This window comes from Solea senegalensis, linkage group LG18 (genome assembly GCF_019176455.1).
Source record: "Solea senegalensis isolate Sse05_10M linkage group LG18, IFAPA_SoseM_1, whole genome shotgun sequence".
NCBI lineage: Eukaryota > Metazoa > Chordata > Actinopteri > Pleuronectiformes > Soleidae > Solea > Solea senegalensis.
In genome coordinates, this window is record NC_058041.1 from 1,032,463 (window position 1) to 1,059,173 (window position 26,711).

Below are 26,711 nucleotides of genomic sequence, written 5' to 3' on the forward strand. Positions count from 1 at the left end.
GTTAAGCCCTGCGTTCTCCACCTGTGGCTCTGACCTTGGCCCACAGGCAGCAGCCTCCATGTCCACGGTTAGAGGCACAGCCTTTCTTTACTGATGCTGAGCAGAGTGTGAACTCACCGTGAAAGAGGACCTGTGTTGTGACCACACTACAGGAGCTGTCACCAGCATCGATGGCGTCACATTGTCTGAGTGGAGTAGGCCTATACAGAGAGGCTCCACCCATCAAAAACCTGTAATCCCATTTATCTGTTCATGTTAGTCCAAGAGGGATTTCCCTTAGGGCTTATTGCAAGTTTAATTGACACGAGTTACAAAGTCATGTTGCAAGAATTACCTTTTTGAATATGTGTGTGTAACTTTAAGAGAAAACACTTCAATTGTACTCAAGACACAATGTTTGTTTTATTTTCACATGTACTTACATCTGTTGAACCAGGTCACACCTGGTTCAGGAATGTTCATGGCAAAGTGCACCCTCTAGTGGTCAAACGGAGACATGTGTCAGCATCAAGGTCATAGGTTAAAAAAGGGACAAAAGGACAATAGCAATTTTTTTAATTAGATGTATAAAAATGTAATCTCTTCTTTTTCTCAGAATTCTGACTTTAATCTTAGAATTCTCACCCCAATCTCAGATTTTTGACTTTTCTTCTTGGAATTCTAACTTTTATCTCAAAATTCTAACTTTAATCTAGAATTCTAACTTTAATCTCGGAATTCTCACTCTAATCTCAGAGTTCTGACTTTTTACTCAGAAATTCTGACTCTAATCTCAGAAATTCTGAGTTTAATCTCAGATTTCTGATTTAAATCTCAGAATTTAAATAGTTTTAAATGAAACTGGATTTTAAACTATTGTGTTACCTTGTTACTGATATTTAAAGATTAATGAAAAATGTATTCTCCTATTAAGACAAAGTGACTTTTTTCTTTTAAAGTGAGATGTATGTATTTAGTGTAGCTCAGAAAAACAAGGAGAGCAACCAACAGTTAAATCAAACCCATATCACCAGTCATTAGAAAAAAGAAGACGCTTTCTGGGATTTACAGCATCTGTGATCATTTAATCCCATCATATGTGATTCATTACGAGTCTTTCTGGTGTAAATTAACGCGTTACTGTATGTCGTGTGCACATTCTGCCAGCAGATGGAGACGTTGAGGCATCAGAACTTTTGCTGCTGCTCCGGTTCACTCAGTTCGTCGAGCTCACAAGAACCGCTCGTGTGTCGCGATGGGCGGATTCACTGTGGAGTCCAGTGCGTCATTAAATGATTGAATAATAGCAGTGAGAGGGTGAACACTCCTCCTCCTCCTTCTCAGTGAGGGTTTTATTTTGAAGGTTCAGATGTGGGTGGGCGGCGTGTGTGTGTGTGTGTGTGTGTGTTGGCATCTCCACGCAGCTGCGCTCTTTTCGCACATCTGGTGCGCGCGGCGGGCTGGTGACAAATTTGAAACACTTTTTTTTTTTACTCCCGCGGATGTTCCCGACACTTAGACCTTAATCTGATTATACTTTCTCTTCACTCTGGTGATCGGTCTACATTCATCCGCGCTGTAAGCAGAAGCTCCAGGGGCTGGATGAGTGGATGGATGAATGGATGAGAGGTGGAAACATCTGCAGCAGCAGCAGCTGAGGGACTCTGAGCTGCAGGATGAAACATCTCAGGAGTGAAATGACAGCGAGCAGATGAGAGCACAGCTCTGTGTTCACTTTAACACGAGTCACTGTGGAGTTCAGACGTGAGCAGAAACATCTGAGTGGATCATTAAAAGGCATGAATCAGATGATACTTTCCACCGAGGAGTGGACTTCTTCTCTTCCACCCAGACCTGCAGCTGCTCCAGCTGCTGCTGCTGCTTCCAAGAGACGCTTTGTGAAGCTGGGCAGGAAAACAAGTGATGGCTCTGTGCAGTGAGTATCATGACAGGAAATGTTTTTACTATTTGTTGATTCCATTTCTCCTCTAATGCTGTCAACGATTCGTTTATGTGGACCAGTGAGTCCACTTCTACTGAGTCTTTACATGTAAAACACTTGAAAACAACCACAACGGACTACACAATACATCTGAAAAAACAAAAACTCTGACAAATATAAATTAAGAAATAAGATTAAATAAAACAGAGCAGCTGAAAAAATATGGGAAAACGGTTTTATTTATTACGTTTTTGTTATATATATACAAAGGTAGATTCAAGGGACATTAAAGACAGAAATAAAATAAACAAATTAACAAAGTGATACGATTCCTGACTATTTCCTGGCTTTTCATCATCATCATCATCACACTGAAATGTAATATGTGATCATACATATGGTACAATAATATTAAATATAAATATATGCCTAAATATACCAAATATAATATCATACTATATGAAATATAATGACACTTACATATTTGTCCCTTATATGGTGACTTAAATAAATATCATAATTAAATATTACCACATGTATGAAGAAGCCATTACAAACATTTGTACATGAAAAATATACATTCATTTGTTATATTTGAATATTTGTCCTCACGTGTACATTTATATGTCATCTGCATACACAGACATCGTCACAGTAAAGGCAGAATCGTTTCTCTTGCACTTTTAAATCAGGAGGTTTTTTTGTGTGATAAGTAGCTTATGAGCCTTAGTACTCCCAGAGAACAACACTTCATTATTTCACACATTGAGAAGAAGCTGGTGGAGGCAGCAAGACTCTGAGACTTTGAGACTGGACACACACACGTATGTAGCATGTAGCATGTAGCATCTTGCCTCTTTTTTTTCTCCTTCTAACTCTCTTAACTCCATGTAATCAATACATAGCACACATAAACATGTGTGTATATACTGTATACATTACTTTTGGCACTATGTTTAATTTTAGCATGGATGTGTAGAAAGTCAGACTTTTATTTTGAAATCTGCCAACTTTTTTTGTGTTTTGGCATAGATGAACTGAAATGCCTTTTTTTGAAAAGTGCTGGGTTAAATTTTAGCATGGTTGAATAGTTATGCAGACTTTTATTTTGAAAACTGCAGGGTATAATTTTACCATGGATGAATAGTTACACAGACTTTTATTTTGAAAACTGCAGGGTATAATTTTAGCATGGATGAATAGTTACACAGACTTTTATTTTGAAAACCACAGGGTATAATTTTAGTTGTTGAAAATTCTGCCAATTTGTTTGGGGACCTCAAAAAATATCCCGCGACCCATCTCTGGCTCCCGAACCAGTGTTTGAGAACCCCTGCTTTCTGTCATTGTCAATTTCACAGTCTGTTCTTTTCTTTGATTTTATCAGCATCTCACAAACAACAAATATTTTTGTAAACGTCTTTATTTTATATTCATTTTGAAAACATTGTCCTCCAGTTTTCTCTTAAAGGGATAGTCCAGGTTGTTGCTTCATTTAACTTTTGTTGTTTTACAGATCGGCTTCATCCACCGGCAGTTCAGCCGAGGGCACGCCCGTCAGACAGCCCAGCAAGAGTCGCATCCGTCGCCATACCAACCGCCTCTCGGGTGTCTTCCTCCGTGGCCCCGCCTCAAGCTCAGGCGCCATGGCGCTGACATCCGGTCTCAGGACATCGCTGTCCATACAAACCAGGAAGAGCAGCGGTACGTCACAAACTTTACTTACCGTCACTGAAACAGCGATTCTACAACCGTAGTTGTGTTACATTTAAATCTCTCTATTAGACGGACCTGAATTTTGTGACACGTCGTGAAAACACGTTACTCCCCCCACACCAAAGTCCATAGAGAAAATTAGCGATTTTACGTCACAGCTGCCTGCTGCCTCCAACCTCAGTGACACAAACGTACCACACGGGGCAGTAGTAGACCAGCAGCTCCTGTGTCCAGGTTTGCTAAAAATGCAGATTTTCTCTATGGACTTTGGAGTGGGAGAGTGAGCACTTTCAAAACTTCACTTCATGTGTCTTGTTTCAGCCTGAATTGACCCTTTTAAAACTCTCTGTTTGCGGCAGTGATCTGCGCCGACGTGTTAGTTGCGGACGACCCGTCTGAGCTGTCCAATCAGATCACTGCTCCGGGAATCCTGAAGATCTTTGGGAATGAAATCTGTGAAGGAGCTCACTACAAGAGCGTGCTGGCCACCACGCACTCCAGCGCAAAAGAACTTGTCAAAGAGGCTCTGGAGCGGTAAGAGCATGTGCACTGCGTCTGCCGACCATATGTGTCTCCTCTGTATGTGTGAGTGAGTTATGTGTTCATCCAGATGCTTCCTCCGCCTGCCGCACTGCACCTTTGTGCTGCATCATTTGTATATGAAAGCGAGCGAGAGCAGCGTTTGATGCGGGCCACAGTTGAAAGGTCAGCGGCGTCACGTTGTTGTAATTATATCTCAGCTGAAGTGGGTCGACCCCCATCCCGTAATTCTTTTTGTTGTAACTGTAGCACCGTGCTCTCTCTGTGCCAAATGGTGCATTTGGTCGTTTTTTTTTTTTGGGAAAAAATAACGGCTCTGGAGCAAAACCAGAGGTTTGTGTGAAAGACAGGCAGGCGGCCTCGCTTTCATTTCAGCCAGAAACATAACAAAGTGATTAATACAAGTGCTATTCGGCTTGTGGAGGAAAGAGTAAATCTTTTTTTAACCCCCCATCCTCTTCCCCCTCTGTGAAAATGTACAATGTAGCTGTGATATTGATCTACATCAGTATTAGATCGCACACAAGTCGGCAAACACGTTAAGCACATGGCAACATTACGACTCTCGTAACACCACTCGAGGCCTATGCGCCGGGTGGTTGATTTCAGAGGCTGTTATTGTCAGTAGTACGTTGAATGCATTTTGTATTTTGACCACATTTGACCCACGTCGTGCAGGTATGGCCTGAGCAAGGAGGAGGCGGAGTCGTACGTTCTCTGCGACACCATCGGCTCCATCGACCAGCGCCACTGGAGGACCGAGGGGTTCCGAGTCGTCGGCGACAACGAGAAGCCCCTCCTCCTGCAGTCGCTGTGGAAGCCGAGGGAGGGCCTGGCGAGGCGGTTCGAGATCCAGAGGAGGAGCTCGGTAGAGGAGAAGACATCGAAGGACAAAGACACCGTCACTGCGGGTACAGTGTCTGTTCATTAACTTACTCATTGGGGCCTGTCCATCCTAGGACAATATAGAGACACACTATTCACTCTCACATTCACTGCGGTCAAGTGAGAGTGTCCAGTTAGCCTCTGAATGTTTTTCTGACTCTGGGAGGAAACCGGACAACTCAGACACATTGGGTAGGACATGCAAATGCCACACAGAAAGGTCATGGGATTCAAACTGGTGACCTTTTCGCTCCAGTGCTAGCCATTACTCCGCCATGTAGCCTTGCCCATAAAGGTTGCATGGCGACGCTGCTGGTTGCAGAAATAAGTTTAATGGAAATTTATGAGAAAGTGAGCTTCTACTTCTCCATCCATCCATCTTCAAAGGCAAGATCATCCAAGATCAGGTTTTAGCAGGGGGTATCCTCAGGTTCTCCCAGGCCAATGAGGAGGTATAATCCTTCCATCTAGTCCTTGGTCTGCCCCTAGGTCTCCTCCCAGTAGGACGTGCCCAAAACACCTCCCTAGGGAGGCGCCCTGGTAGCATCCTTACCAGGTGCTCGAACCACCTCAACCGGCTCCTTTCCACGCAGAGGAGCGCTGGCTCTACCCCGAGTCCCCCCGAGGCTTCTACTTCTCAGTTGATTTGTTATGTCAGTAAACACTTCCTTCGCCGTCTCAATCACTAGTTTCAGATCTTCTTCTTCAGAAGGACATGATGTCAGTTTTGTAAATTAGAGCCTAAAGAGAGTTGATATTGGATTGTCCTTTGTCGAGTGGCAAGAAATGCAGGAACAAAGTATTTTTAATCATCTCCACCAAGCAGGTTATGTGTTTCCTCTGGTGTCTGTCAGTCTGAAATGACTAAACAATTGTTTTGAAACATGTTGGGAGATTGTAGGATATTTTGGACTATAGGAGAACCTCAATAAGTTTTGGAGAAGATCCAATCAAGGGTTTTCCAATCAAATTCCGATTAGTCCTTCATTGTCTACCACTTCATCGTCTACACGAGGATCACAGGGGCCGCTGGAACCAATCCCAGATGACGTAGGGCTAAAAGATGGGGTCACAGCCTAAGTTTTCCATACAGAGACGAGCAACCATTCAAGGTTCACAGTGACCAATTAACCTCTGTATGTTTTTGGGCTGTGGGAGGAAACCGGAGAACCTGGAGAGAACCCACACAAGCAAGGGGAGAATATACAAACTTGGCACCAAAAGGCCCTCAGTCAGACCGGGTCATGAACCCATTGTGTCAGTTCCAAAACGGGAGTTTGTTTTGCAACTGGAGGCCTGCGTCCATGTCTTTATATATGGCGCGTGAGTCCAACTGCAGGGACTGATGTTTTGACAGCACGCCACATACTGATTCACAGTGTCTGCATGTTCTGCAAAATGACTTTCTTTAACCATTAAGTGAAGCATTGTCAGTGGTGAATCCAGTTTAGGAGTTCTCACAGCGAAACTGTGGTTTATTGGCACGCTCATTTTCCAGCTGAATCCGGCCAAGCCACACAGACCAAACTGTACTTTAATAGGTCTACAGTTTCCTTTTATTCGCTCCTTTCAATTTCTCTTACAAATTTCAGGGGCTTCCATTTTATGCTCGGTCTGAGGAGCCTGAAGTTCACTGAACGTTGCAGATGTCCTGGGGTTCAGTTCACACACACTTTACACGGGAGTATATCCTGATCCACGGTGATATTTACCCAGCCCGACGCTGCAGAAAAAGTACTTTTTCCAAACTTTGACACACACGTGACACGCCGGGGTGGAGCGTCGTCTGTCATTACAGCTATCATCGCTGCTCGAGGTCCTGGCCGCGGTTGACACAGCTGTGGTCGCGGTGCGAGTGTGTGTCCTGTTTTGTGCTCTGCTGGTATGAATGACGCAGCTTGTGATAGAGCTGTGTGTCGGTGCCAGCTGAATTCCTGCTGTGTGGGTGAAGGCTTTTTTCTTCTTTTTTTGTTTCCACTCGCTCCGTCTTTCTGTCTTTCCACTGAGGTCTGTTTCCTGTGTGGGGCTTCTCTGTGTTGACTCTGGCGTAAACACATGATGGACAAAATGACACACACACACCTCACCTTACATCAGGAAGAACACGGGTGTTGCCTTATCACTGTATTCCATTACACGTTTTACTCAGAAGCTCCATTAGTACACTGTTTTTGTTGTTTTTAGCTCTGTGAGACCATAACATAACAACTGAACAAACAAATCCACCAATTAAAACAATGTCAGCTTAAGTCTACATGTTCCTGCATGTTTTATCTCACGTTACACATCATTTTCCTATAGGAAACTATAGTTTGAACAGCTCACTCACCAAAGTCCATAGAGAAAATCAGTGTTTTAAGCTCAAGTGGACTCAGGAGCTGCTGGTCTACAGCTGCCTCATTTGTTAGGTTTGTGTCACCGAGGTTAATGTGAACAAAGGATTTAAAGCACAGGAGTCACAAAATGAGCAATTTAAGTTTAAATATGGAGGCGGCAGTAGATTAAAGACTCCTGTGTGCTAAAAAAAAAGTGAGAAAATATAATATTACAGTTTTGTTGACTTAAGCAGATGTTGATTTTATTAGGTTAACCTTTTATTAAATGATTAAAATCTGTTTTATTGTGATGTGCTTATTCACAGCCATGTTTTCACTAAGCTTGTACAGGGAGCCGGAGCCGGTCAGTCAGTAAACTATCCCCTTAATATAATTTCTATTTGTTTATTGATCTGTCTTTTAGGACTCAATGCCCAGGCACGGAAGCTGCAGAAGAGCCGCTCCAGAGTGGCGTCCACCCTCATCGACAGGACCGTGGGTCAAAGTCACAAACTGTGGAGAAGCAAGAGTGAGATGGATCTCTTAGATTCCGACGCAGACACAAGGCGGGACACGGACCGTGACCACTGTGTCAAGGATCGAAGCGGGAGTCTAAATCAAACTTCGCTGCAATGCAAAACAAGCCCAGAACAGAACCACATTCACAGGCCCGCCGTTCCCTCGGATGCGGCAACAGAGACCCTCTGTCCAGCGAGGCCAAGAGGCGAACGGGAGGCAGAGGAGTCGGAGAGGGAGGAGACAGAGAGCAGCGACGATAACACCACACAGTACTCCATTCACCCTCCTTATGACTGTCCGTACCTGCTGCTGCTGCAGGGCTGCAGCCCTGCACAGGTATCTCATTCAGCCGCACACACACACACACACACACACACACACTCCCAACCCCCAAAAACCCAGACTGTCATAGCTTAGCAAACATAACACACAGGTCTGTCAGACGTGCCCGTGCACAGAGTAAGAGAGATCATTTTGAAGGAGGGGTTTTACAACAACAACAAAATCACAGCAGCTACAGAGCCACAAACGGATAGTTCAGGTTTTTGTGATGTGTGGTTGTCGCTTTAAGTACTGACACACAGTCTCTGAAAGTCTTGGTCTTTTGTACACACTAGTCTTTGTCATGCACTTGATTTGGAATCAGTCCCCGAAAGTCATGGTCTTGGATACTCTGTTCTTGGTCACGATCTTGACTTGGAATCAATCCTTGAAAGTCAAGGTCTTACACACACTCTGGTTGTGGTATTCACCTGCAATCAGTCCCTGAATGTCTTGATCTTGGACCCTCTGATCTTGGTCTTGGTCTTAACTTGGAATTAGTCCCTGAAAGTCTTGCTCCTGGAACCCTCTACTACTTGGAATCAGTCCCTGAGAGTCTTGATCGTGGGTACAGTCTGGTCTTGGTCATGGTCTCGACTTGGAGTCAGAGATAAAGTGATGAACATATTTTGAAGAAATTGTAGATTTAAGCTGTTGTAGATTTAATCAGGTGGTCCCCGCTGGTCACAACTATCCCTTTAAATGTTAGCTGAGTTATTTCTTTACTCCCTAATCCACTGCAGGTCTAACCACCTCTGTTTCCAGTCTTTTCAGGAGGGAATAATTATTCACAAACTATACGCAGAAAAAAGTGGTAAAAACACATGGACACAAGCGCAGCAGAGAAGCTCCGTCTCTCACTTGATCCTCACCAGCCACAAGAAATCCTATTACAACACCAGAGCTTATTTGTGAATGAGTTCAGCTGGTTAAATCTGTCCTGCTGGAAAAAAGACGGCCAGAAACGCAATAATCCCTGCACATTGTTCTTTCCACTCGTTTCACTCAGCCTTGAAAAACACTGATTGTCTGATTGGGGCTTGGGAGAAGATTGTAATCCTAATACCTCCACATGACCAAGAGTGTTGAGCTTTCACTGAGAGCTGCTGTTGGTGGACGTAACATATGTTCGTTCCTGGTGTATTTAAACATAATTACCAGGTTCCTATTTTTTATGTTTTAATGGACCTGAATAACACACAAAACACTGCAAAAAAATACTATTTATACTCAACAGACACTTACTTATAGTCTACTTGCAGTTGGTTGTTCATTGTGTCACTTAATTATCCGTCGACATGCAACTGAATACTTGTGGATTACGACCAGAGAGTCAACGATGGGCTTTGAAAACAAAGCGTTATGCTAACCTCTTCTTTCCTCTCAGGACTACGTCATCTACCTCCTCGCGGGGACAAAAACTGCAATCGGACGCCAGAGCGATCAGGACAACGGGTCAAAGCTCGACATCCTGCTCTTTGCCACTGACATCCTGAGTCCGAGTCACTGCTACTTCCACCGGCCTGGAGTTGGCGCTGCCACCGCGCTCTGCCCGTGTCAGGATGCTGTCGTCACCAGGAACGGTGAAGTGCTGAAGGAAGAAGTGCTGCTTAGTCCTGGTGATGTCGTCGGACTGGGGCAGTTCTACTTGTTTCTTTTCAAAGATCCCTTAAACTTGATGCACAAGGTCAGACACCAGTCGACCCCACCATGTACCAAATATCCAACAGATTTTGAATGTGAGGTTGTATATTCTTTGTGTTTTATGTTTTTTTTGTCTTGGAAATGAAGGAGGTGAACACTTCTGCTCCTGAGTCTGGCTTGTTGGCCGTTCCCTGGATGCTGGGACACAACACTTCAACAGACCACGCTACAGAAATGAACCTCGGCAATTCCCGCACCTCAACCTGCTCTGAGAGTGTGAGCAGCAAACAGGTCCTTAGCATGTGTCCCCCGTGTATAAAATCCTCTGAGGGCCACAGCCTGACTCTGAACTATGAGGCAGAGGACGAGGACCACATTGTGAAGGAGATAGTGGACATGGGAAGTACCAGACTCGAAGACAGACCCCCGCTGACTGCTGCATTTTTGCTGTGCATGTGTGTTCAACACTCTTCCACCTGTCTTCATAAATCAGACCTGCGCAGGCTCCTGCTGCTGATTGCCAGTAGAGTTCAGAGTGCCATGTGGGTAAGTTGGAGTTAAAGAGATGTTGGGATTGTTCTGTGTTGTAGTTGTTCCTCAGGAAATAGTGTTGTAGTCAAGATCAGACTTGTACAGTGAAACAAGTCCAGCCATCTCTTGCCAAGGTCTCAGTCTTCTCCTTAGGTCGGTCTAAGTCCCCGAAGGTCTCAGGTACACTCCAATCTTAGTTGTTGGGGTCTTCACTCGACCCTCAAAATGCTCTAGATAGAAAGAGATGGACTCATTTTGACGCTAACCTTGCTCAGTGTTTGCTGGATGAGTAAATGTGAAGTGGTCACTCTGTGACTGTGAAGTCACCCATTTGTTGTGAACTCTCGGTTTGGGTAACTTTAGCATTTAGCTGCTACGAAGAAGTAGGTCCTTCAGGAAATAATGGTCTATTCAGGACCATAACAACCAAGACCAAAAGAAGGGCAAGACCAAATCAGTAGTCAGAGTCTATTATGTTCCGCCATGGACTTAGTCTTGACTCTGTTATTCTCTTAAAATCTGGAACTTGGTTACATTCTGGACGTGGTTTTGGTCTTGATTCTGTCTCAGTCCCAAGCTGTGGACTTGGATACAATGTGATTGGTCAGTCCCTGAATGTCTTTGTCTTGAGTAGAGTCTGGTCTTGGTCTCAGCTAAATGTTGGACTTTCATTGATGAATGGGCTAATTTTAATGATGCTAATAATGCTAACATTGCTCAAAATTTGTTTGACGCGTGATTATCCACCGTGATGTCAACCGCTTGTTTGTGAAGGTTTGTTTTGAAGGTAATGCTTCTTTAATGCATTAATGCTTAATGTAGTGAAATAAAAAATTGAACGGCCGGGTTTTCAGTCAAAGCTTTGTACTCCACATACGCATGAGCGCAGCAGTACAGAGCTTTGATGTTGTTGTTCTCTTGCAGGAACACACTAAAGATCTCGCTGCAATCCAGCCTGAAATGTAAGTTCTCTTTACAACTTTTCTTCAACATTCACTTTGCGGCAAATCACTGCTCACTACTTTTATCTCGTCTTGCAGTCTCAACGGTGAAGGCCCAAACTCAGGCAACCTCCAAACCCTCAGTCTGCAGGAAGTCATCTCAGGACTGCGCCCCCTGGTGGTGTGGATGTCCAACAGTCTGGAGCTGCTGCAGTTCATCCAGTGCCAGCTGCCTCTTATCCTTGAGTGGAGGACCAGGAATGAGCAGGGATTGGAGGAGGAGGAGGAGGAGGATGAAGAGAGGAGTGATGGTGAGAGCAAGGAGGCGGAGACCTTTGGTTGGCCACACAATAGTCATGTGAACATATTAGTCCAATTAAGCTGCACTGTCCACGTTGATGACAGCCTTGAATCCATCCTATTCTTAAGAACATGATATCTCCATGAGGTAATCCTTTCAAATTTGGCACAAACCTTCACCTGGACTCATGGACAAATGGGTTAGAATTTGGTGGTCAGGAGTCAAAGTTCAAGGTCACTAGGTCACTGTGACCTCAAAGATCACCCTTTTTTTGCCTTGTGAATATGATATCTCAGGAACACCATGAACCATGAACAAATCCTTTCAAATTTGGTAGAAATGTTCCCTTGGAAGAAATTGGTAGAAATTTAGTTGGTCAAATGTTGAAACTGAAACTGTTTTATGATACACATTCAAACACTAGGTGGAAACTCTAGTTCTGATAAATTTGTGTGTGTGTTTCAGCCTTGTTGGAGCTTCATCTGTCCTGTGTCCGTTCAGCCAGCGAGGAAACTATGGCCGTCCTGGAGGAGGTCATCATGTTAGCCTTCCAGCAGTGTGTTTACTACATCACCAAGGTGAGCAGACAATGGAACACACATGTGGAACTTGTTTAATTAGATCGCTTTGTTTAAGTAGACTTGTTTAATTAGACCGCTTTGTAGGAAAGCTCTGCAGGGTTTACTTTGTACTTGTATTTCCTTCAAACGGGACGGTAAAAAACTCTACCTGAGCCAACACTGGAGCATTTAAGCAGCTCCATACTGATTATGATGTGTAGGTTAGGAAAGGAAAACAATTAGAGACAGGCTGAGAATAAAGAGCCCACTTTGCTGCTGCTCTGGCAGCTTTTTTAACAGAATGAGCAGCCGCACTGCCAGACCACACTGGGGGCATTATGACATCGCAGAGACAGGACACTAAGGGCCTTTGTGTGTGTGTGTGAGAGAGAGTGTATGTGTGTGTTTTGGGGGAGGATGAAGAAATTGATTGCTGCCAAGGAAGCCTTGCACTGTGACCTCGACTATTTCGGTGGATGACACCAAAACAAAGTGGCAGGAGTGGCATCCATTGTGTTTTTCTGGTGCTGTAGCTCATCGTCTTCAAGGTTTGACATGTTGGGCCTTCACAGATGATCTTCTCCATACTTTGGATGGAAGTGATTATGTTTGAGTTACTGTTGCCACCTGCCACTCACTGGAGATTTTCTCAGAACAAAGTCCCAGTAGGTCAGCAGTTTCTGAAAATCTCAAGAGCAGCTTGTCACGTGTACCTAATAAAGTGGGGATTAGTGCATATGATGTTCATAATGGAATTACAAAACAGGATTTTTTTTCGTATGGAACTTCTACAAAAAGAAATGTGCTGCCAGACGAAGATAGAGACAGATGTGGTTATTGAGAACAGATGGTTCCCAACCACTAATGGCTGCACAAGACTAGATTTAGAGCTGCCCTAATCAATAATTTTAATCGAATGATGAAAGCACTTGCTTTGGTAACTTTATAATCTGGAAAACTGTTATCTTTGCACATGTGTTGCTGATGAACGTACAGAAAATGATGGCTTGACTCTCATAGCCTTCAAATTAAGAGATGCAGCAGGATTAGTGGGATTTTTCATTTGAATTAATTTAACTTTAATTGGTTAGAATGTTATGTAGAGTAATTTTCTTTCATCATCCCCAATAAATCTGGGGAGGATTACTGATGCCACAGGAAATGTAAATGTTCCTTATGTTGCCAGTGAGGAAGGCGCCTTTTAAATGCTGGATTTGAATTTATTCTCACTGCCCATTACTTGGAAAAACAGAAAAACAGTATTTCATTGTGTAACCACAGATTTCCACACCACACCCATCACATGGAATTGTGCAAGGAAAGTTTTCATCCGATTTTCCAGTGGAGTTTTGTGTCCGTGTGACCAAAAAAATAAAATAAAATCCTCATATCAATGTGTGACTGAGCTATTTCAAGTCATGTGATGGCATTTTCAGATCGTCGGCGCAGTCCTTCCTAATGACCACGATGCTCCGAAACAGCAGGGGCTGAATAATGAGCACAGGGAAGTCATGTCAAGCATTGGGCCACATCGTAGAAACCATTAACGCAGCAGCAGCCAAGCTGAGGTCTCACGTGTTCTGCCAACTAGAATTCACATGGAGTTTGTGCCTTTTAAGGACAGAAATCAGTGATATGACATTTTATCTCTGAAGACGAAACTATAGGAATTCCTGAATGCAGTTCTTTTTTGTTTGGTTCAGCGCTGGAGGATGTGGTTCATCTAACTACCTGCTCTCTTACTGCATACATTTCTCTCAACATATCCCAAGTCTGCCGCTTTAGCCGAATGACTTCCAGATGTGGTTTGTCAGTAAATCCATAAATAATGACAGAAAAAATAATACACGTACGGCCATGAGGTTCTAACATGCACGGCCTCATTTAAATTTTATGTCCAATTTGACATGTTGCATTAAAGTGCGGGTTCTCCCGTAGGTCTGGCAACTTCACAGAGCCAGAACAAATGAAACGTAAAAATGTGAAATCCGTGGATTTAAAAAAATGGTAGAAGATGGGATGAATAACAAAGATGATGGAAGAGGCTGAGTCAAACGTTTCTGTGAAGACTCCTGCTCAGCCTCTGGACGATAATTATTAACTCCACACTTCAAATTACATTTGCCGAAGATGTATTTTTAGACCAAAATGAATGAGTTTCTTGAATATATATGAAACGTATGGCTGTGAATCAAATGTTACATCTTATTTCTCTTGGAGGGAAAGAAGGGAAGTTGCATATTTCTGTCTCTGTCTGTGAGGATTGGAAGATTCAAACGTTTAAGAGGAAAGTACAGACTGAGCTTGTTTGTAATTTAACATTAAAAAAAGTAGCTTTCCATGAAGTGAAATTCCCTGTTAACTTTGACATGAACCTGATTTATCCAGAAGTACATGTTTTCACAGTAGATATGAAAAGGTAATGGACATTTTGACCTGATAAATGTCAATTTAAATGCACATTAAAAAACTCAAGAGGGTCACAAAATATGAAATTGAGACTGCTAAACAGAGAGAGGTACTGGACATATTGGCAGCTTGATCTTTTAAGCCCTTTTAGCCAAAGTGTGTAACAACAATTATTGTAAATCAATAATTTTATCCATGTTTGACTTTTGGCATTTTCAGATATGACATAAAAAACTAGACTTACACAAATAACTTAATGCCAGTATGTTCTGTACATTCATGGACACAAGAAAGAAAAAGCAGCTCTTGACAAGACATCTGTTAATATTTATGTAATATAACTGTTACATTATTTAAATAAAACAAACTCAGATGTTTTACGTTGCTTAATTAGCTTTAGTTTGAACTATCTATTAAGTACTGTTGCTACGAATGATTTGTTGAAAAAAAAGCACTCACGCAGTAAGTAAGTGTCTTAAAACATCACAAACATACAGTCTTTGTGATTTATATGACATTTAAAACCTTAACTACATAAATAAGGAAATGGTACAATCTGTAATTTATGGTTGGACACAAGAATCTCAGTGGCTAAGCTAGCTAGCTAGAATCTCAGCTAGCTTGTAATCCAGATAAATATTTGATATATTGAATCTTATTTTTAAATATCCAATTTGCAAAGCAAAAAAAAAACATTTATTTCTTACCAGAATGCAAGGTTAAGTGATTTCAGTGGGATTTAGACACATTTTAAGAGTTTAAATCGTGAATGTTTGTAAAATCACCAAATTCTTTTGGTCAGGGAACTTTTTGAGGATGTATATTATTATTTGTTCTCGTTCCTCTTGGTTAATCCAGGCGTGACGCGTCATCCATCATCCCTGTCATTTCATAGCGAGCTCCCTGTTGCACTGACAGAACAGAATTTGTGAGGAATGTCAAGTCACCAGTGTCAAGCTCGGGGGTAAACGTGGCCAAGGCTCGATTCACTCCACCATTTTTTCAATCTTAATCTCCACTGCAGCAAAGAGATGATTAATGAACCACGATGCTGTTTGTTCAGCGGGTATTTTATATGTAAACGGGACAGACAGGAAAATTAAAGGATCGAGCAAATGTTTACGGACCCAAATTAAGGCAGAAGTGGTGACATTGTCTTCAATATCTGTTTATTTGGGGGGTTTTTCATGTGTGTCCGTCCGACGTGAGTGTAATTGCTGTGGGGCGGAAAACAAAAGGCGCCACTGGTGAGCAGCTATTCCCTCTGAAGACATGTCGTGATGAATTCAGACGCACTTAAACACACTTGTGGTCGGCCCTGTGTTTACTTGTCCGTCGCAACGAATGCACAAATAAGCAGACAAAGCAGAAAGTGCGCTGGTGCCGCACATGGTCCTGTATGTGGTGATCCCAGAATCTGATGCACTGAATGAACGGATCCTTCCTGGCTTGGCTCCGCTGAGTGACATTTTCCAGCCAGAGAAACTGGAAGATTATTTAGTTTGATATTCACCCATTTCCATTGTCTCATGTTCGATGGGGGAGCCGTGGCTGTTCATGTTCAGCCTGGCCGTCTGCGGGGCCTTTACAGTAACTGTAAGCTGATCTGCTCAGGGTGGATTCCTTCAGAACTCTTCACTCAGCAGTCCTGTCCCAGAGCCATGCCAAGCCCACATGAGCCATATTCAGCTTCTGAGGAATGTGGATCTATGGCTGGCGCTGGCCTCGGAAGCTCGGTGGGTGTAAGAGGGAGAATCGGAGGGGAGAGGGGATGTCTGCGTACAATTAAACCGAACAAAGCCATCGTTGTATGGGCTGGCGCTGAAGAGCGGAGAGGACCTCTGCCTGAACGCGAGGAAATGTTAAAAAACTATCCTCCCTTTATCCGTACTAGGGCCGGTCATGTCAGAGCTATCGAATGCAGACATGTTGAGGCTTCATGGGTGGTCTGAAATCTGGGTTTAGGAGGTTACATGTTTGAGTTCATCCCAGTAATTAGAACATCCACCACACCATGGTGACGTTTCCAACCTCAAATTGACCCACAGGAATTGTCAACAATCTCCAGTCCTACATGGACAAAAAGACCACATTCAGATTATCAGACCAGGCCAATATTCCTTGATTGGTGTGACTCAGATCTGACAGAAATCCAATTAATAGTTCCAATACTCAAACCGATCGTGTGCCATTTCAGTACTAGTCCTAGGACAGACATATAACTGAAATGTGGTCAGTTATTCACGTCTACAACCAAAACAATGGTGTAGAGAGTCGTCCTCTATCTCAGTCATTCTGGTTTGAGATCTACTTTATCAAATTTACACAGTATTTCTTGGAAATAAATAATCTAAATGCTAGGTTTGCCAAAACTGGGACCCAAGCCCAGAGTCTTTAATAAAACAAATAGGCAAAAACTTTGTAAAGCAGGTGGTTATGGCAATGAAATTGCCATAAAACACAAACAGAGAAATACCTTTAAACGCGAGGATCTGAAACACGGGGAACAGGAACCAGAACGCACGGAACAAACATCAGGAACTAACACGGTGAACTACACATCAATCACACACAGGTGAAACTAATGAGACACAGGTGGGAAGACAGAACAGGAAGTGAAACTTTACAAAGGTGCACACCCACGAGGAAGAAGTACAAAATAAAACAGGAAATGAGGAAAACCAGAAAACAACTCAAAAAGCCAAATTTAAAGAAAACAAAAAGTCCAACAGAAAGCACCTGGAGAAACCCATGACTTATCACAATAAAGTGTCACAAAAATACAATAAAAATAAAAATGTTTTATTATGCACAATCTAGATTTTTTTTGTGTGAGTTGGGTAACGATGGACTGTCATCAAAAAAAAAATTGGGTGCCCCCATTAAAAGTTCAGGAAACCCTGCTCTGTCTTATCTTCTCACATATATGACATTTTGTTTTTGTTGAAGATGCATGTGAGCTATTGGAGAGGATTGTCTCACTCAGATGCAACAAACATCTCAACATAGCCTGAGTCTCTCAGTCTGAGCTGCATGTACGGTATGATCCTAAATGACACCACTTCTGTCTTATCAGATCCTGTACCCGATCCTGCCCGGACTTCTGGACTGCAACCCGTTCAGAAAGATCCCAGACCGGCTGGTGACTGCTTCTGCTGCCGAGTGTGCTCGGGTCCTGGGTATGAGTGGCCTGCAGGTCCCTGGCGAGGTCCAGCAGGTTGTGGAAGTTCTGAACGAGGCCTGGATCCTTCTCTCAGACTGTCAGCTCCATCCGGAGATTTCCTCTCAGCTCATTGGCTACCTCTTCTACTTCATCAACGCGTCACTCGTCAACTTGCTCATGGAGAGAGGTACGCCAGCAGTAGTCGCTAGAGATGTCATGTGACTCATGTGCGGTTTGTTTACTCTGCCATGTTGGCAACAAAAGCTTAGGCCGGTTTTCAAGCCATAAGAGTTCACTGTGTACTTTAAATTGGACTGTGGAGCCAAAACAAATCACATCACAGGAGGACCAGTCATCATTGATCGAGGACCCTAGCGTATCGCAGATGACACGATAGCACAGTTTGTGCTATCAAAGAAATTCCAACGTTTATGAAAGCTGAGAAGTTGCACGTCAAAGCTAATGTGTGGTTATTATGGTAATTTCACTGGGGATGTTACGGGAAGCCGGCGAATCAGCATCTTTGTCTTTGTCACCAGAGAGGACAGAGTTGGAAAAACACAAAAATTCAAACAAATGTTATTTTAAGTGTTTTATACTGGTTAAATTTAACATGCAAAATCTGGTGTTTATGTACAACTATGGCGTTTTTGTTTTCTTTTAAATAAAACTTATAAAACTTATAAACTTTATAAATTCCTGACATTTGACATTTCTTATTAGACACGTTTCTCTCCATATGATGTCATTAAGTCATCAGTGATTTCAAATGAAAAGGCAGCAGTTTGCAGGAAGAGCCCTGATCCACCACTTTGGTCTTTTCCAGTTGTAACCATTCTGCTCCCTAGTGGCCACCATGAGGCATTACCATGACTGCATGAACGACCTTCTCCTTTTTCCCCTTCTTTCTTCTTCTTCTTTCCGTCTGTCCTCCTTCCCTTTCCATCCTTTTCAAAACGGAGCAGGATTCGAGCCGTTAAGCTGAAATCCACATGGTTTTCACCACAACATAAATCAGCACGGAAGGTCAGGGTCACGCTTCATTCACACCTCAGCTGTGGGTGGTCGTGCCACTTAGGTTTCTCTACACACTCTAGCATATACAACACTCTGCTCTTCTTTGTGAAACACTTGTACGAGTGAAATCTGACACTAAAATAGCACAAATCAACCCCAAGAAATGGGAAACTTTAGCACAAATAAACAGTTTCTCTGCAGTTTAGCCACAGTGCTGATAATGGAGGACGACTGTGTTGTGATGTGTTCACAGGCTCAGAGCCAGGTTTTTACCAGTGGTCCCGGGGCGTGCGGATGCGGGCCAGTCTGGACCTGCTCCTGGACTGGGCCCACACTGCGGGACAGGGAGAAACAGCCTTGGGGCAAACGCACACACTGGCATCAGCGATTAATCTACTGGCCACACCCCGAAAGAATCTACTGCAGGTAAACACACATTCTTGTACAGCTTTTGTAGTCAGGACACCTAAACTTAACTTAACTTAACTTAACTTAACACGAACATACTGTAAACCCATTTCTAACCATAACCTTTAAACCACACATGGGCAACATAAGGCCCTGGGGCCAAATCTGGCCCACAAAACCAATTTTATTCGGCCCTCACAGGTCACCTCAGGTTGACTCTTGTTCCGCTCAAGTGTCAGATTAATGTCGTGATATCAGCAGCTGTGATGACAGAAGAGATGAAATGATAAAGAGTGGACGTGTAAATATTTTGTCACAAAAGACTGAGACACATTTAACTAGTTATTAGTGGGTTTTAATAGCCTTTTTTCATTTTGTTGCATATGAATATGTGTTTCATGATTGTTATTGCTTTAGAACTTTTCATTTGTGGCTTTAAAATGCCAATTTTCAGACAAAATGTCCTGAAAAAGAGACTCAATTTGTATCCAAATTTGTCCACAACTATTCAAATCCTAGTCAGTTCCTCAGAAATTAGGTTCTGCCTCATTTGAACCAGGTTTTGGTCTCCATTCGGACGAGGTGAGGTAATCTTTGTGAGGCTTGTTTCCGTAGTGATCCAGATGTTCAGAGAGCCAAATTGTCAGATAATCCCCTGAGATAATCCCAGTTTCACTGTTTGTGTGTGTGTAGACATCTTGGAAGTCGTTGCGGTGTCACTTCGCTGCCCTGAGTCCAGCTCAGCTGAACCACCTGCTGAGTCTGTACAGTCCAGGTTCTCCCTGCAGACACACGTGGACTCCAGCAGCACAGGACCAGGCAGCCATACTTAGAACTGGTAAGACTACATTATTAATATCAACATTAACATTAATAACTTTTAATGACTTTTAATAACTCCAATATCCAATATTCATTAGGCTCTTGCCAGTGACTAGTGACTAGTCACCATAAACGTTATAAATCAAGTAAGAATTAGAAGCTCATTGTCCAATGGAGTCGCACCCTGTTGGCGAATTGCTACCACCATCATTCTGCCTGGGCTTTTCTTTAAAAAAAAACAGAAGTTTGCATCCATTTTTAGCAAGAGAACAACGTGCATGAGTTGTGAGCTTCAAAAATCCCTGTCTTTCCTCAGCTGAAATCCTGGAGAGCTTCGACACCCAGCATCCTCTGGTGCTGCCGGGCGGCGGTCACCAGTTCCAGCTGAAGAGGTCGGTGGCAGACTTGGCTCTGACGGACGAGCTGGACAAACTCGGAGAGTTTATTTCCTCGCTCCATAAACAGCAGTCGCCGGAAGATCGCCAGGTACAAACACTTTTGTGGGCCCATATGTTGGGCCATGAATCTTCCTAGTTTTCGTTTTTAGCAGTTTTCCCTGTAACGCATTTGCACACGTTGAGTTTTCCTCTGTTTGTCTACGATTTGCAGTCTTAAATGTTACTAATTCTTACATACTGGAGCTTTAATTGTTAGACTGCAGACACAACAAGAGTGTTCTTATTTAAATCTCAGCAGGAGCTAAACAGTGTAACGTGGTGGCAGCAGTTGTGTAACCTAACCCAGATGTGGACACAGACAAGGCGACGACGGGTTAGAGTCAAAGTTAAGTTGGTTTATTTTCCAAGAAGAGTGCAGATGAAGGTTTAATCTGGAGGTGAGATCCAAGGGCAGGAAGTCAGGATCCCAGAGAACAGCACAGGCAGGAACGACAGCTATGGTGTTGCAGAGTGGACACGGCAGGGCTGAGCTTAAGAAGCCAGGCAGGTGATTGTAGGATTGGATGCAGCTGGTGGAGTTTGTCTCCGTCACACCTGGAACAATCAGGACACAGAGGGGAGAGGGAGAGAGAGACATACTGGGGAAAAGGCAACAGTTAATCACTAGAGGGAGCCGATGTACCAAGAAGCACATTTCCCAAGAATGTCCCATTTCTTGAAAACGGGCCCATTTTCAAACTCCATAATCTGTTGTTTCCGTTGTTATTAAATCATCCAGGATAGAAGCTGCCGTCAGACGCCTGTCCAGAACCACTCACTCACCTCGGTTGCCTTGCCTCCATCGCCCCCATCGCCGCCCTCCCCTCCGTCCACCCACAACCAGGACGAGTTCACTTCCTGTGGCGCTTTCCTCCTGTCCCAGAAGCTGAGACATCTGGAGCTGCAAATCACCGGCCCGAAGAGCAGTGAGACGAGGAGGTCGGCGCTGGACCCATCGTGTCTGCTCACGCCACCCAACACCCCGCACCACATGGACCCTGATGAGGTGGCAAAGCCCAGTCAGGATAAACGGATGAAGCCTGACATTGAGATGCTTCCCTGGACCTCAGATGTAGACGATGAAGGTACAGAAAACCACGTGTGGTTGTTTGAACAAGTAAACGTACGTCTGCTTATGTCTACAGTAGTTCAAGAAGATGTTTGCTGCTTTATCTTAGTCTTTTCTTTTACTAGCCCGCATACAAACGCCACTTATAGAAAAGTGGCGTTTGTAGCTTGTGACACTGAGGTTAAGCCAGAACACAGGATTTCAAACATAGAACTCACAAAATAACACATTTAAACTTGGTGCAAGTTTACGAAGTGACACAAACTTCAGTTTCCAGGCATACGTGGCTGCACAAAAAGTGCGGAAGAAGAAAGTGTGGCCACTAGCTGATGTGTATTGTATTGTATGTATAACAAGTATTTACCCAGTGGCTAAAATGTGCTTTTCCTTCCGTCAGCAAGTGTCTGACTCCCTTTCAGGTTTCTCCTGGTCAAAAATGAACTGATCACTTTAAAAAAGAGTAATAATAATAATCTCTCTCTCTCTCTCTCTCTCTCTCAGGTGGATTAGTGTTTGAATGTCTGGCTGCATTGAAGGTAGACCGTTTGAAACCAGACTGCCCCAGTATGAAAAGAATCCTGGAAATTAAAGAGGAGGAGGAGGAGGAGGAGGAAGAGCAGGACAACCATTATGATGACGCCAATGACGAGGTGTTCAGTTTGGAACTGGAGCGAGGTGAAAGGGGACTTGGCCTCTCTTTGGTTGACACAAGGGTGAGTGAAAGTTGGCAATTGGCATGGAGGATTTTTACCCAACTTTAACAGCCTAGGAGTCATTGTGATGGTTAAATGTCTTGTTGGGGAGAGATTTGAGGCTGTCTCCACTGCCCTCTACTGTCTGTTAGCGGAAAACCAGCCTTGCAAGATCAATTTGGATTCCTCACAATCAGGAGGTCTCGCAATGTCATAAAAATATGTTCTCCATAACTGTATGGGGAGCTCCGTAGCAGAGAATCCACACTGGCTAAGTTCCGCTATAAAGGTTGAAGAGTCTTGATTTTGGTGACCTCCAGGGATTTAACCTTCGGTTTATACCTGTTGTTTGCTTTATATGCTTTCAATGCGTCCCTGTGTTGCCTATTATGCCATGAGCATGTCATTGTGATGTTAGCATTTAGCTTAAAAGGTGATGCAGGCTGCTGTGAGTCTTGCTCCTTCACTGACATCTTGACCTTGGCCTTCCAGGAAACATCGTTCAGGGTGAAAGGCATCTTCATCCAGTCGGTTGTTCCGGGCTCTCCTGCAGCTCGGTGTGAAAAGCTGGTACCAGGAGACCAGATCCTGGCGGTCAATGGAGTTAGCCTGCTCGGCTTGGACTACAAGAGGTAACGCTTGAATCCATCCATGTGTTCTAGTCTAAAATCTAATTCTAAATCTAATTGAATTGGCAAAGACTTCATTTCATTTTGTCCACTTCTTTTGTGTCCGTCTGTTTTGTCCCTGGCAGCGGAAAAGAGCTGATCCAGTCATCAGGGAACCGGCTGAGATTACTGGTGACCCGTTGTGACTGGATGGCTAAAGCTATGGAGACAGGATGCTGAGTTTTATTCAACCAAGAGACTGTTGAAGCACCACACACACAGACTATGACTGTGAAGGCTTGTCTATGACTCAAGCTCAGATTTGATTTTTGGATGTGGATGTCGTTCGAAGGAAACAAATGCACTAATGAATGAATCATCCTTGAAGTGATTAGCAGGTGTTTAGCTGTTCAATGGAGGGGGGAGTAGCAGTTACGCACAAGTGGGTCACAAATCTTTTTCTCTCGGGAGCTCCCCTTACAGTACATATGTCGTACATTAAGGTTTGGTCCACGGAAGTTACAAAATATAGTTCTTTGCCCGGTAAAGGGTCAGTCCCAGACAAACATTTGGCCCAGATCCGGCCCACTTTCTTCACTTTCATCTGGCCCGCATACTGCACGGAATGATGACTCTTGGGCACTCTGCTCTTGTTTGCTAGATCTGGGCCAAAAACAAAACGGCCACTGCATCACCACGTGTCAGCAACGTTTACCAAAGGTGGCTCACATATGTCTCAAGATGTTTGGGCCATATTTATGATTGATGACATGGCCCACTTTAGGGTGACATCCAGAATACACAAGGCCACAAGCACCGCATATTTGCCAAAGTGGCTTTACATCCACTTTGACTGTACCCGACGTAGCCCACATTCAGATGCTATCTGGGATTAGGTAGTCCCTCCCTGGAGCTTGAGTTGTGACTTTTCTTGAAGACGTTTCACCTTCTCATCCCAAGTTAGCATAAGAACAAATCAGCTATGAGGCATTGTTGACTGTTGCAGGTAGCCCTTCTTTCATTTGAGGAACGTGCTTTAATCGCCAATTCTACAACAAAATCATCAAACTTTATAGAAATCCTTTTTTTTCCAAATGCATTGAAAACACTTGGGAATAGAGGACATGAAACAAAACTATGTGGAAATGAGACCCAGACATCTGTGCTTAAGTTTGATTTCGGGACACCACTGTTTAATAATATATTTAGTATCTATTTCTCATTTGTCTCTTGAAAAAGTAAGAAGCATGAAGACATACTGTCACTGCCATTCTTGAACCTTTTTTGTTATTGATAATTTTGATAAAAATCTGGCTTAATGCGTTCAAATATGGCGAAATGACTGACAACCTGACACAGTTGTTGTGTATCTGCTCCTGGTCTCTCTCTCTCTCTCTTCTGTCTCTAACTCATCTCCCTCTTGTCCTTTCCCCTGTCCCCCACCTCTCCACTGTCCCCCATTTTTCCTTTCACCCAACCGGTCGAGGCAGATGACCGCACATCTCTGAGCCTGGTTCTGTCAGAGATTTCTTCTTCTGTTAAGAGGGAGTTTTTTCTCTCCACTGATGCCTAGTGTTTGCTCATTGTGTGAGCTGTTGGGGTTCTCTGCTCTCCTTGATGTTGTCTGTGTACAGTGCCTTGAGATAATGTATGTTATGATTTGGCGCTATACAAATAAAATTGAATTGAATTGAAGCAATGACGCTTGCGTGGCTCACCACACTTGGTTGCCCGTGTCAACCCTACAGGTACTTTATGATGTCGCAATTCAGAAATAATGCATCCACATGTTTACTGCCACTTTGTTCTCCACATTGAAGAGGGTTGCAGGGTGAGCTGGAGCCAATGCCAACCGACACGGTCGCGACAGGCAAGTCGTCAGTCCATTGCAGGGCCAGCATACATAGACCAACAACCGTTTTACTCTCATATTCACACCCACAGTTAATCCAAATAATAACCAATCTGCAAGTCTTTGGTAGCCAACCCATGTGCACATGGGGAGAACCTGAAAACAGAAAGGCCTTGGGTCAAACCAGGACCCAAACTGGTGACCTTTTTGCTGTGAGGCAGTAATGCAAATTGACTACAATTGTAGTTGTTGTAAGTTGGTGTACCATCCTACATTGTGTCACCTTAAAACCAGGTCTTTTAAATATGTGACATGAACATGAGGAACCACGAACCTGTCCCGACTCAATGAGTGATTTACAGCACTCACCAGACTTTGGATAAGTTGCAATGATGACGTCGTCTTTGCGGAAAGTAAACTCCTCAAAGTACTTCAGGCTCTGAGGATTGTGCACATGTGCCGACAGGTAGACCCCTTTGTGCAGCATGTACAACGCAGCCTCAGCCATCGTCGACAGAATCCCAGGGGAGCAGAAACACGATCAGCAGGAGGAAGGAGGACAGCAGCTGGTCAATGAACTCGCCTGCCTCTCTCGTCATCAGGGAAAATGTCATGAGAACCAGATCAACAATCAGGAACACACAAACTCTGCAGTAAAGCCAGCCCCCTTACTGTAATGTGGTATGTGTTAGCATGTTGCTGCAACGGTCTCATTGAAGTTTTAGCAGGCTAGCTTAAGCTCTGGCGTTGTTTTCTGGGCATACGCGATTATTGAGCGAAGAGGGGTTCGCGCACAGGGTTTGATTGACGCATCATGATCTGATACTGATACCGGTTTTTACTGTCCGTCCACAGGTGACTGACATTTTTCATTTTTTGTGACAATGCATTAATTCATGGGTTACAATCGAGGTGTGAAGAGGATTTTTTTTCCCCAAAATATTTGTATTTATTTATTTTTGAAAACATGACATACATAACAACCATAAAAAAAACAAAACACAGTGCCCATTTTAATAAAAAGCAAAGCAACCACCCGTATAATTTCTCACAACTCATAATCCTTGAAATATGACATAAATGGCCCCCATACGCGCTCAAAGAAATTGTGCCTGCCCTTCAACAAATAGGTGATCCTTTCCAGTGGGAGGGCAAACAACATCTGTTGTTTGCAACTCTTATTCCTTCCCAGAACAATATCATTTTCCTACAGTACCACATGCAATGAACCAGTGTCCCTCTATATTCAATACGTTTTGGGCACACGTCAAGAATATTACCACTATATTGAGATCTACTGGTGTCGCATTAACCATTTGGACTGGATCAATCTGAGGCGTATGTTAATAGATGTGGTCTGTGCCAAGTTGGTGCAGCTCTCCTTGTGTTATGTTGAAGGAGGTGGAGCTCAATTACAACAAAACCTGCCGAGAGGAATGCTGACGGCGAGTTATTCACGCTCTATAAAGGAATGTATCTGCCAACACTGCTGAATTCACCACAGAGCCTCACATACTTCGGGGGATTCACTTTCCGCCCAGATCATGTTATTGTGACATATCCGAAGTCGGGTGAGTGTATGCGGGTTTTCCATAGATCTTTACTGAACAGCGAGTGTCCACAAGATTTAATCAGGTATGGAATGCCGTATATGCTCATGCCCACACTCTTCTGCAAGCCATGGCTGCAGGTGCCACAGATGTGGAGAGTCGAGACCCAGAGCTCTCCGGAGTCAAACCCACTCCTTCTCCTATAGGCCTATTTAGAGTGCTGAGATGTTACGATGAAGAGAGGACTTATTTTATTTCTTTGCTCCAACCTCCCAGTGGCCTATGTAAATGTATAAATGACTCATTCTTGACAAATGGGCAAAAGAGCTGTGTGTGTGCGCACATTTGAATAATGGGCTGTAAGTGGGTTTCGGGGTTTTAAAAAGCTGTCAATCAAAATGTACTTGTCGGACAAGGACTGAATTCTGTCGGGCCAGGATGTTTTTGAGGGCCTGAGCATGCCCCAAAAGTTTGGGGTAACACCAGGTTT

The 26,711-nt window shown here is 43.6% G+C and overlaps 1 protein-coding gene across 1 annotated transcript; it reads left to right on the forward strand.

Annotated features, from left to right (window-relative positions):
• The first annotated feature begins 1,493 nt into the window (after nucleotides 1-1,493).
• si:ch211-176g6.2 (ras-associating and dilute domain-containing protein) lies at nucleotides 1,494-24,208 on the forward strand. The gene is made up of 18 exons (XM_044013241.1): nucleotides 1,494-1,915; nucleotides 3,438-3,625; nucleotides 3,997-4,171; nucleotides 4,856-5,088; nucleotides 7,802-8,232; nucleotides 9,605-9,904; nucleotides 10,009-10,407; nucleotides 11,317-11,354; nucleotides 11,433-11,644; nucleotides 12,100-12,212; nucleotides 17,680-17,953; nucleotides 19,037-19,209; nucleotides 19,885-20,029; nucleotides 20,330-20,499; nucleotides 21,190-21,535; nucleotides 22,021-22,232; nucleotides 22,704-22,843; nucleotides 22,966-24,208. The coding sequence occupies exons 1-18, from the start codon at nucleotides 1,779-1,781 to the stop codon at nucleotides 23,057-23,059; spliced, it is 3,780 nt and encodes a 1,259-aa protein (XP_043869176.1). The 5' UTR covers nucleotides 1,494-1,778; the 3' UTR covers nucleotides 23,060-24,208.
• Nucleotides 24,209-26,711: the final 2,503 nt, after the last annotated feature.

Coding starts and splice junctions, on each gene's coding strand:
- si:ch211-176g6.2 (XM_044013241.1), top strand. CDS start 1,779: ATGAATCAGATGATACTTTCCACCGAGGAGTGGACTTCTTCTCTTCCA. Junction 11,645..12,099: donor GGATGAAGAGAGGAGTGATG/GTGAGAGCAAGG, acceptor TGTGTGTTTCAG/CCTTGTTGGAGCTTCATCTG. Junction 20,030..20,329: donor GGCAGCCATACTTAGAACTG/GTAAGACTACAT, acceptor GTCTTTCCTCAG/CTGAAATCCTGGAGAGCTTC.